This window comes from Puma concolor, chromosome B1 (assembly GCF_028749965.1).
Source record: "Puma concolor isolate L17-30 chromosome B1, mPumCon1.1.hap2, whole genome shotgun sequence".
Classification (NCBI taxonomy): domain Eukaryota; kingdom Metazoa; phylum Chordata; class Mammalia; order Carnivora; family Felidae; genus Puma; species Puma concolor.
In genome coordinates this window covers 171,744,907-171,757,233 of record NC_141670.1, presented here as the reverse complement: position 1 = coordinate 171,757,233, position 12,327 = coordinate 171,744,907, and the positions used below count along the sequence as shown (strand labels likewise).

Sequence of the window (12,327 nt, the reverse complement as noted above, 5' to 3'; positions counted from 1 at the left end):
CACACAATGAATAAATGTTACTTGTTTCAGTCAACAACTGGAGGAATTCTAAACCTAAATTTATGAGACGTCACGAAATAATTCTACCAAAATGCTTTAAAAACACAGCATTCAAAATTGCATTTCAATGCTTTAAAACCAAGGCATTGAAAAACATTTTCAACAAAAATTTAAGTAATAAGCTTTGGCTTCCTAATAAGTTCAGTTTCCAAGTTTCATTCAATAAATCAAGGTTGCAATTATATTTAAAATTGGAAAGTTCTAAGTTGGTAAGTTATCTGACTAGTCCAAGTAGATTAGGTATCCAGAAAGGATAATTCAGAAGAAAAATGCTAATTTTAAGAACAAAAAGTGGCTCTGGTCCGTAGACCCCTTATTTAGATTTCTATGAGTGTAAACATATTTTAACTAGGAAAATTCACTTCGAATAACAAATTACTATTTTTGCCAATATAACCTGCCAATATACAAAAGCCAACCAATAGTTAGAAATTCTGTTATAATTAGAACAATGCAAAACAAATAGTAATGACCATATGATGAAAATTACAGCAGTCACTGTGATCCAATTTTTCCCCATGTTTCTATGGTCTTTAAAAAAATTAGATTCAAACTGGTGTGGATCATTACATTTCTAATACAATTTCAAAGCATTTTCTACTTTAATTGTCTTCTAACGTATTTTATCATATAAACCTCAAATATTATGTATCAAAAATTGAATTATATACATAACCTAGGCCAAATTTTTTCAAAGCACCAAATTTACCCAGAAGGAATTCCGCATTTCACCAGAAGAGGCTGAACACTATTACTATAAAACACCAAGGAAAGTGGATGTCAGCAACTTTATGCTAAACATCTGTGTTACATTTCCATAGCAGAATGCTGAACGTATACATTATAAACCATCATAAATCAAAACTGTTAAAGACAAAAATAAAAACTTACAGCTCCTTTGCAGTAAAGTCGTAACTTCCCGGATGGAGTGCGAACAATCACCGACATTCTTTTTCTAGCGCTGAAAGAAAGAGGTTTTCCATAATGTGTCATCATACTGAGAATATGCATATATATGTTTGTCATGCCTCACATATTTTAACACTCACAGTGAAAAAATAAATGTGACCAAATTATGAGTCCTATCCTTCCACATACACAAACTGTCCCTGGGTGTATGGCTGGGTATCTTTGAAAGTTGCATCACGTCTTTTTAAGGCACCAGGGTACCATCTACTGCCCTAAAGGAATAATTTACAAAATAGATCCCAGGAAGCCTGCAAGAGTTAGTACCCACTTGAGCAGAAGAGAGTTCTGGCTCAATGTTTTAAGATTTAAAAAATATTAAAGTCAGTGTCTTTTAAGAGGAATTGTATGTTACAGCTTTAAATACAAACAGAAATAATAATCTATGTTAAATATATACCCAAACCACACAGAAAGGCAAACACTGGCACTTAAAAACTGACTTATGCATTCACAACGATTGTTTTTCAATGATTACTAGCAAACCACTGGCATCATGCAAAAAGCCCAATTTATATGACAAAGCTAAGCTAATGAGCACAAGCATTTTAACACCACGTTGGCGATATAAAAATGGTAGTCAAACACACAGCATCTTGCACTGCATTTGCAGGGAGATAGCAAATGACACTGAATAGAAGTGGCACAGACTGCATAAGATATGCCTCATTTAGAAACAGGCGCATATAAGCATTCTCTCCAGAAATGAGGGAGAAGAAGGACTTCTCAAGGGTCTGTATCTATTTGTTTACCTTACAATATTCTGCTACGAACAGAGGTGAGTCCAATATAAGGAGCAGTTAGATATGGTATCCTAGCATACCACACAGTCAGGAGTTTCTTTCTGAGGTATCTAGAAATATTTAGTCTTCTGTTCCTCCATCTAGAATCCCCACTGTATTAGTACCTCCGATCGCTGTCCCTGTGCTTTGGGAATACATTCAATTAGGCCCTCTCCGTAATGACACTGAATAGTCTATATTCTGTTTCAGCCCTTCTTGGTGCCTCCTTAATCCAACTTTAATGAGATGGTCCCAAACTCATCAACTTTTCTGCTCCTTTCTTCTGCTGGCAAAACTCACAAATCCTGGGGAAATGGGAATGCTTTCTGTGGCACCACAGTAGATGGACATAGTTGGAGAAAAGTCACCCTGCCACCGAGTTTAGGAAATCCAAGATATCCATGTCACCTGGGTGCTCACTACTGTTCAGCAACATGTCACCTTTTTCTAATAAACTTGCTCTCTATCTGCAGGATTTGGAACACCTTCTCCCTTCTCCAAGTCTCTAATGAACCCTTGTACTCCAGATCCTTTGAATTTTTGCAATTCACCTCGATGAAAGCTACAGACAAAAATCTCTGTTCTTTTTGCCATTAACACCTACACATTTATCTGCTGGGCATCATCCTCTCTGCCTCTTTTCCTGACAATGGAGGAAGTATTTCTTTTCTTATCAGAGGACTTCCTTTCACATGTGAACCTCCTCTCTCACTCTTCTTCCTCAGTAACCTCACTCCTCAAGCTATGCTGCCCTCCCGAGTCTGCGTCTTCCACTTCTAGACTGGGTCTTGCTCATCAGTTGCGCATGTTTGAGTCTCTCTCCTACAAAACTCAGCCCAAAGAATGTGCCCCAAGAGAGCCACATCCCCATTCACAACTCAACCCCAAACAACTGCTACACGCACGGTCTCCACCTACATCCCCTGAATGCCACCCCCCCATCACTGCCACCTGGCTTCTCTCCTGACCTTCCCACTGAGCGGCTAAATTCAGCATATACTTTTCACCTTCAGCTCACCTAACCTCGCTGCAGTCTCTGACACAGAAGACCACGGTCACCTTGAAATCCACCTCTTCTCCTGGCTCTATGCAGTCATCCTCTCTTTATCCTCTACCTCTCTAACCACAAAGTAGTTTCTTTTGCAGATTCCTCTTCTTCTAATCAACCCTTAGAAGTTGGGGTTAGTCGTAGAGCAATCCTCAGCCTTTCTTATTTCTCTCATTCTGTATTTTATATCTAAGAGATCCAACTCATTTCTTTGGCTTTAATTATTTGAGAGAGAGAGAGAGAGAGAGAGAGAGAGAGAGAGAGAGAGAGAGAGAGAGAGAAAGCCCATTTACAGGCCAACAAGAACCAAATTTATATTTCAATCATAGGCTTCTCTTTTATGTTCCAGGCCCTCATATCCACGGCCTGTCCCACCACCTCCATCCGTATATCTCAGGGGCATCTCAAACGTAATGATTCAAACATCTCATCCTGCACATCTATTCCTATATCTGCCATCTGTATAAACGGCACCTCTACCTACTCAGTTGTTTATGCCAGAGGCTCTAACCCTTTCCTCCTTTCTTCTTCCACCTCCAATCCACCCCAAAGGCCCTCTGACATTCTTCCAGAAGGTATCTGGATTCTATCAACTTCACTTTCTTTGCACTACCATCATCCTAGTCTGAACCACTAATGTTTTTCCCAGAGCCTCTTTTAATACCACCATAGCCACTTCTCTCACTTTTATCCTTACGCCTGCCCCATCGCTGCATCCTGATAGACCTTAAACCCCTGACCGCGCTTTATTTTTCTTCGTGATGCTTCCAGGTATGTGTTAATAAACAAACATACCCAAATGCTAATGATATACTATTTATAGTATCTTGTGGATATAATGCAAGTGGACTTAGCAAAAACAGCCACTTTGACATGAAAAAAAGAGGCCAGGAATACATTTTGGAATATATATATATATATATATATATATATATATGCTCTATTATAGTTACTCATCCAATTTCTCATGCATTTTCCCTTGAGCCTTTCAGCACATACAAGAGAGCAGTGTTTAAATAATACATTAGACAGACCCCATTATTTTTTATATTAAACACTGGCATGTGGTTACTCCCAACCAAGATAGCAACCAAAGCTGGCATAGAAAAGGAAATGACTTTTTTTCCCAGTAAGTTACAAGTGTTTCTATTTATTTATTTTAGTTTTTACTTAAATTCCAGTTAACATACAGTGTATTATTAGTTTCAAATGTAAAATTTAGTGACTCAGCACTTCCATTCAATACTCAGTGCTCATGACAAATGCATCCCTTAATCTCCACCACTTATTTCACCCATCCCCCACCACCCCTCCCCTCTGTAACTGTAATCAGTTTGTTCTTCTTAGTTAAGAGTCTGTTTCTTGGTTTTCATCTCTTTTTTCCTCTACGATTGTTTGCTTTGTTTCTTATACTGCACATGAGTGAAATCATATGGTATTTGTCTTTCTCTAACTTATTTCACTTAGCAAAATACTCTCTCGCTCCATCTACCTTGTTACAAATGGCAAGATTTTGTTCTTTTTTATGGTTGAGTAATATTCCATTGTGTATGTATATCACATCTTTACCCATTCATCAGTCAATGTACATTGGGTTCTTTCCATAATTTGGCTATTGTTGATAATGCTGCTATAAACATCAGGGTGCATGTATCCCTTTGAGTTGGTATTTCTGTATTCTTTGGGTAAATATCTAGTAGTGCAATTGCTGGATTGTAGGGTAGTTCTATTTTTAACTTTTTGAGGAACCTCCATAATGTAGGAGATGCCTTTTCTAGTCAGTGAGTGTATAAGCTTGCCTTATGTAGGAGAAAGTTCAAGGATTTAGGTAAACTCTTATTTCCTTGAAGAGCAGTGTTACCTCCTGGCCGTGGCCTAGTCTTAAGTGCCCTGTTAATGGCGATGCAATCTTTAAAAACCATCCTGTTACCTGAGGCCTATTTGCCCTAAGAATGTAGGTTAGGAAACTGCATAGTCATGAAGAAATAAAAAAGCCAAAATCACGGAGATATCACTGATTATCATTAGAAGGCATCTATTATTTGACCTTAAGAAATAAAGTAGGATAATCTCTTTGATTTCTGCTTTTCCCTACTAGATGGTAACTGGTTTTATACCTAAATGGAGGGATGGATATGGTTTCTGAAATCTCAAAGATAATTAGATACAATGAACACAGAATTAGACTGCTGGGTTCTTGACTCTGATTCATCTTCACTACACATAAATCCTAGTGCATCTAAGTATAATGTTTCCAGATCACCAGCCATGGGACTCTTGGTCCTATACTCCACAGTTGTGATGCAGACCAGCTATGTTCAAAAATATTTTTACACTGCCTCCAGGAGTCATGTCCTGCAATACTCTGAAGATGGGTGTTCATGACTTATTGGCAGCTATGACAATTATAAACTACACTGATGATTTTAGTATTTTGTCTAAATAAATTTAGCTAAATAAATAAAGCACACTCCTAGTTATTTAAAAGAGAAAAACAAAAATGTATAGAATTTCATCTCACAGATATAAATCACAGAGCAGCTGTTTTACCTGGTGAATTCCAGAACATTGAGCAATTCGTATCTTTCTTCTTGCCCCAACTAGAAGAAAAGGAATACGTGATTACATCAGGTTGGAAGTACTTTGGCTTTTTGGAAATAAACCCTATGCATGAAGTTTTAATGTAAAAAATAGCACAAACAAAGCGTCCCTTCTGAATATATCCTCTTTAATTGAATTTATTAACTTTCAGGTTAAGATGGAAGACTGAACATATGCATTTAATTTCTGTCTATCCCAAAGTCTCACTAAAACTAGAGTAAACACTTAAAAAAAGGAAAAAAAAAAAAAAAACCAAAACAAACCTTACAATAGCAGGAAAGTCAGAAAGAGGACAACAGCACCAGAAATTTGCAAGCTAGAACACAGATCAATGAATGGTATCTTAGCAGATACAAGAAGGCTGAATGCTATAGTGGTCATGGGAAAGGCTGACAATCCACTTGATTTATACCACATAATCCTTAAATGGTTTAAGGATGTGAGAAAGCAGAGAGCTCTAGAATTCTGAGACAAAAGAGGGGCCTAAAATGGGAAGAACTGGGTAGGAGCCACTTGAAAAGCAGCTCTCAGCACTGGCCCATCCTTTTGTCTAGAAGCTGACTGGCACAGCTGAAGATACATTGTGCACTGCGATCATATTCATATTAAATGCTGGGTCCCAATACCCATAGCTACTCAGCCAGACCTTCCCAGGCAGAAATTGCAACATTACTCTCTGGGGAATTCAATAAGCCCAAGAGAAGCCTTACAGGTACAGACACTATGACTTCCCAAACAAATCCCCCCAGACCACCCTAGAGTAAAGCTCAGTGTAGACAAATACCCCTGTAGGCTCAGAACCGTCACATCAGCTTTCAAATTCCTCATTCTGAACCATAAGATTAACAGACATCTAAGGACACTAACATGGAACAGAGATATCAAAAAAAAACCGATAAAAGCAATTTCGAGGAAAAAGAATTCAAAACCAAATTTCAAGTTGACCTGCAGAGTTTCAGGGTTGGGTTTCCTGATGGGCACAAGAGGCTCCTGAGCAGCCTGAATGTCTCTTCACTTAGTTTCAAAACCAGACTGAAGTGCTTTGTCATATGATTCATACGTGGCATTTTCTGTTCTATTACTGGAACTGGATAACTGTGCCTTTCTGGTGGCATAAAACTTTTTTTGCAGTGTTATATACCCTTGGAAATCCTGCTGCATTAGCCAGTACATGCTTTTTAATGGGAACCATGAAGAAAATGTCTAAAACAATGAGACTGTTTGTAATAATTCTTATGTTTTTAGGATTCATATTTATACCCTGGCTACTGCTCTTTGGTAGTATAGGAGGAAACTGCCTTATTATTCTGCATATTGCAATGTGTGTCAAAGACCTGGTAGAGTCTACCATACATTCCATATGAAGGGATACAGTAATTAAATGCCATTCTTTTCTCCTAAGTAGAAAATGAGAAAACTTAGGAAAAGAACATTTAGAAGTTGATTACCTTTTGGTGAAGTACATTTTCTCCCCAAACTATAATCACTACAAAGCAACTGCAGTGACAGTTTGAGACCATTTTATATTCCGGAAAAATCTGTAGTTTAAATGCTTGTAAATGCTTTGTAATTAAATGCTTTGTTAAATGCTTGTAAAATTTTTTTAGATGAAAATTTCAAAAAACTGTCATTATTCCTCTGAGACAAGTAATATATGTATTATATTCATGAAAGAAGAACAGGATACTATTAAAAAAGAAATATCGAGAGAACAAAAAAGCTTCTTGAAACCAAAAACATGATAGAAGAAATAAAAAAAAATGAGTAGAAGGCTGAGAAGATAAAGTTGATGAACTGTTTCAAGAAGTAGAGAAGGCAAAGACATGAAAAGCAGAAGACAAAAGTTAAAGATTACTTCAAGAATTCTAAAAAGAGAAAGTAGGTTGGGAAGAGGGAAGGAAAATGGAAAAATTTTCCAGAACTTAATTTTCCAAATGTAAAAAAAGGGTCCACCAGTGCTCAGGACAAAGGGTTAAAAATACTCCCGGTAGGGTACACTTTTATGAAATAGCCCAACTCTTGGAAGAGAGAAGTTCCTGGAATCTTCTAGAATGTGGGGGAGTGGGCAGGGGCAAGCCATAAAACCTGTGGAATCGTAATGGCTTCTGATTTCTCAGTTAGGTGTACTGGAAACCGGAAATATAGTGGAGCAGTCAAAATTCCTAAGGAAAATAATTTCTATCCTGGAATTCTATATTTATTCAGACTATCTAAATAAATAAATTACTCCCTATGTATCTCTTCCAAAAAGTCACTAAAGAATGTATTCCACAAAAGTAAAAGAGTAAACCAAGAGCAAGGAAGACATAGGATTTAGGGAAAAAAAGAGCTAACACAGAATAGAGGTAAAGAAAGTATCCAGGAAGGGGTGCCTGGGTGGCTCAGTCAGTTGAACATTTGACATTGGCCCAGGTCTCATGATTGTGGGCTCGAGCCCCGCATCAGGCTCTGCACTGACAGCTTGGAGCCTGGAGCCTGTTTCAGATTCTGTGTCTCCCTCTCTCTCTGCCCCTCCCCCACTCATGCTCTGTCTCTCAAAAATAAAATAAAACATTAAAAAATTTTGAAAAAAAAAAAAAAAGAAAGAAAGTCCCCAGGAAGACAACAAACCAATTCCAGGATGACAACTGTGAACAGAATGGTGACCCATCAACTAGTGTATCTGAGATCCTGAGAGTCAGGAGCTGGACTTATGGAGGACTATCACTACTATGTCCTCTGCTTTGAGAATGACTTTTTAACCTGAAGAAACCAACAAGAAATGTATCCCATCAAAACAAGGAAGTTCACGAAGAAGATCTGAGATATAGGAAATAGTTCAAAATGGAAGAAAATCAAAAGAAAATCTACAAAACCCAAGTGTTGTAGAAGCAGGTCTTAGACGACACTGGCACAGACCAAAAAGAATGATGAATTTCTAGAGGGATGGGGAGGTCTCAAGGTAAGAACTGCCAACTGACAGATTACATGGTGTGGCTGTACTGATAAGAGTGTACCAAGAAGGTATGGCAACAATCACTAATAGGTTAAATAAATAAGTAAATAAATAAGGCAATTGAAAAAAAGATAAGGGACTTATCTTTAGGAAATAAAGGAAAAATTATTTTCAGGAAATAATTTATAACAGGAAAAACAAAAAGAGAAAAAAATTCCTGAATACAATAACGTTCAACTATGAACACTGGTAAAGGCATAATAACAAACATTAAATGATGATTTTTTAATGAGATGCAACTTACATACAATGAAGTATGCAGACTTTAAGTGTATAGGTCAGTGAAAACTGTGTCATTTGACAATGGTACAGTTGTGGAACCACCCCAATCGAGATAGAGAACATTCCCATCACCCCATAAACTGCTGTGCCCTCCTCCAATCCATTTCCTCCCTGACTCTGAGGCAATCACTGTTCTGAATTCTATCCCCACAATCACTTTTGCTGATCTTGAGCTGTATATATATATATATATGTGTGTGTGTGTGTGTGTCTTTTTTTTTTTTTTTTTAAATTTAGAGAGAGAGAGTGTGAGCAGGGGAGATGGGCAGAGGAAGAGGGAGAGAGAGGGAGAATCTTAAGCAGGTTCCACACTCAGTGCAGAGGCCGACATGGGGCTCAACCCCAGGACTCTGGGATCATGACCTGAGCTGAAATCAAGAGTTGGACGCTCAGGGCGCCTGGGTGGCGCAGTCGGTTGAGCGTCCGACTTCAGCCAGGTCACGATCTCGCGGTCCGTGAGTTCGAGCCCCGCGTCGGGCTCTGGGCTGATGGCTCAGAGCCTGGAGCCTGTTTCCGATTCTGTGTCTCCCTCTTTCTCTGCCCCTCCCCCGTTCATGCTCTGTCTCTCTCTGTCCCAAAAAAATAAATAAACGTTAAAAAAAAAAAAAAAAAAAAAAAAAAAAAAGAGTTGGACGCTCAACCAACTGAGCCACCCAGGTGCCCCTCGAGCTGCATATAAATGAAACTAGAGAGCATGTATGCCTTTGTGTCTAGCCTCTTCTGCTTCAACATAGTGTTTTTGAGATTTACCCATGTTGTTGATGAATCAATAATTCCTTCCTTTTTACTGTTTGGATATTCCATTGTATGTGTATGTCACAATTTGTTTACCCATTCTCCTGTTGATGGACGTTTGGTTTGTTTCCACCGTTTGACTACTCTGAATAAAGCTGCCATGAACATTCCATTAGATGTCTGGGGACACATGCTTTCATTTCTCCTGGGTCATTATGAGTGGTGAGTACCATTGCTGGGTCAGGTGCAGGTTTACCTGTGTTAGAAAACTCTAAGGGTTTTTCCAAAGGTATTGTGCCGTTTAACATATCGACTAACATATGGATGCTCCACTTGCGCCACATTCTCATTGACATATGGTGCTGCCAGTGTTTTTAATTTTAGCCTTTTTGGTGGGTATATAGCATCTCACTGTGATTTTAATTTGAATTTCACTGTTCACTAATGATTTTTTTTTTTTTTAATGTGCTCACTGGCCATTCATATATCTTCTTTTGTGAAATGTTTGTTCAAGTCTTTTGCCTATTTTAAAAATTGGGTCTGAATACCTGTTTAACTAAAAACTGTCATGTAACTACAGTAATATCAGGAAGGGATAGTGAATCAAGAGAGATAAATCCTCATTTAACCTAACAGAAGACAAAGTCAGTAGATAGGTTTAAAAATGAAGAATCAAGACCTATATCATTAATCCCATATGCTTTTGAAAATATGAGATTTTTACATGCCTGAAGAAAGAGATATGGCTGCTTCTGAAGAAGGGGATTAGAGTAAGGAACGTCTATTTTATTATGATCCTTTGCTATGATTTGATCTTTGAAGTTATGCATATGTCACTCCTTTGATGAAAAAGAGACTTAAAAATAAATAACTTACGGAATCTATAATCACTGAGTCAGGTGTTCTTCCAGTGAAAACAAAATTCAGTTGTTTCGCTGCTCTGACCAGTGCTCCCTCATCTGTTTTAGGAAAACAAATGAAAGCAAATACACAGTGAGATGAAAAATTATCCCCAGTACAACAGAAATACATTATTGTAATATATTTTCTGTTTAATTTTAAAAGAATTAAAATTCTGTTTATTCTGGTCCCTGTTATTGAAGTCCATTTCTTTTAAAATTATATGACAATGCCAAAGGAATGAGTAGAATCATCTTAAGGATCTGAGACATGTATAGAACCAGGAGACATATTTTACTGTTAGTCATACACAGCTAAGAAGGAAAATTTAAATGTACCTTTGGTTACACATATTCTCTAGAAAACCTTTCTCAAAACAAACGCACAAAATTGTCTTGCATTTGTGCTTTTCTCCTAAAACACTGAATGTAAAAAAAAATACTAATTGAGGATTCAATTTAAATGGATATAAATGCACTGTCAACACCTCAAACTAATATAACATTGTGTGCCAACTCTAAAAAAAAGAGAAACTTGGACAAAGGAAAAAAAGAAATGGATATAAATAAATTGATGTTTTATTTTATCATGTATTACTTTCATCACCATACTAAATCAAAATGAGATGTAATTTTTTTATGCCTTTTAGGAATTTGGTACATTCTACAAGGTCATGGGTGCTGGCTTAGAATACAGCTAAAACACTTAAAATGAAGTTCTTTAAAATATATTCTTTCTTTCCTAAAGTCTTGCAATCATCAAACTGACTGCCTAATTACATTGAAAACAGGTTTAAAATTAAGCCGAAGTATTAAATATTGATAACCATGCTAATACATATTTTATTGAATCCCTTTCAAATGTGTGAATTTTCTTCATCCAAAGAAATACTCAAGCTCCTTGATTATCATTTCCAAAAGAGGAAAGCAAATTTGTCATTTCAAAGAAGGGAGAACTTACTATATGTGAGTACTTTTTAGTACTTTTTACTTGTGTGAATTTTGTTATTCAAATTTCCATACAATTTATGTCATATACCAAAAGTTACATATATGAAGTTACATATTTTAACCTATATATTTAATTCTCAAAGCCAAGTTTTTCTAATTAGTAAACACATTTTTTTAATAAAAAAAACCCCATAACTTGGTTATTTCATTTTCAAATTAAACTGATTTTTTTTCTAGACAACCTGAAATTTCAGAACAATTTTCCACTGAAAAAATATACTATAATTCCTTCTTTTGTACCTGGAGATGCTGCTTGATAAATAATCTTATCGCCTTCTCGCTCTGGCACTGCTGTGTGACAAACAGCCATCATTGTAAGAAATTCACATATTATAGGTGCAGTTGGCTGTAAGAAATAAACACATAATTCAGCCTTTTTCACCTAAACATTTTGACACTAACGATAGCAATATTACTTCATGCCTATTAAGACTGTAGCTGTAAAGCATTGAAGGTGTGAGGGCATAGACAACTAAGAAGCCAACAGTTACTATGAATGTATTTTTAAAATCATTCCTTCCTACATGCTTTCATTAATTTTTCAAACAATTATATAAGACAACTTGGTGGTACCAAATAAAAACAGCACAGTGAAAAAGGTAGATATAGTCAAATCCTGCCCTTAGAAGACATGAGAGAAATTCTAAAATGCTCATTTACCTGGTTCTAAATCTTGATTAGATTAAGCTTTTGGCATTGGATCTTACTAGGGTTCCACCACTTTGTTGCAGTGATGATGGCAGGATACCTCTCTGTAAAGCTTTGCCCTCCCTCTCTCTACAAATTACAACCCTAATCTGAAACATGTTTTACTAAATACAAAGATTTGGTTGAGCAATTACTATGTACAATGGATTCTTACAGCCTGAGGAAGACATAAAAGCGGATCCTTTCTGCAAGGAACTTAGAGCATATAGGAAAAAAGAAGTCAGATCTTTTATTTTTTTT

The 12,327-nt window shown here is 36.9% G+C and overlaps 1 protein-coding gene across 7 annotated transcripts in view; it reads right to left on the bottom strand.

The window, feature by feature from the left end:
• ATP8A1 (ATPase phospholipid transporting 8A1) overlaps positions 1-12,327 on the bottom strand; it is a 239,196-nt gene that overhangs the window by 120,082 nt on the left and 106,787 nt on the right. For all 7 annotated transcript variants that reach the window (XM_086705145.1, XM_086705147.1, XM_086705146.1 and 4 more), the window contains 4 exons: positions 11,620-11,725; positions 10,346-10,428; positions 5,407-5,456; positions 952-1,021 (listed from right to left, as the gene is read on the bottom strand). In XM_086705145.1, the coding sequence (XP_086561271.1) occupies positions 952-1,021; positions 5,407-5,456; positions 10,346-10,428; positions 11,620-11,725 (309 nt within the window). The remainder of the gene's footprint in view (positions 1-951; positions 1,022-5,406; positions 5,457-10,345; positions 10,429-11,619; positions 11,726-12,327) is intronic.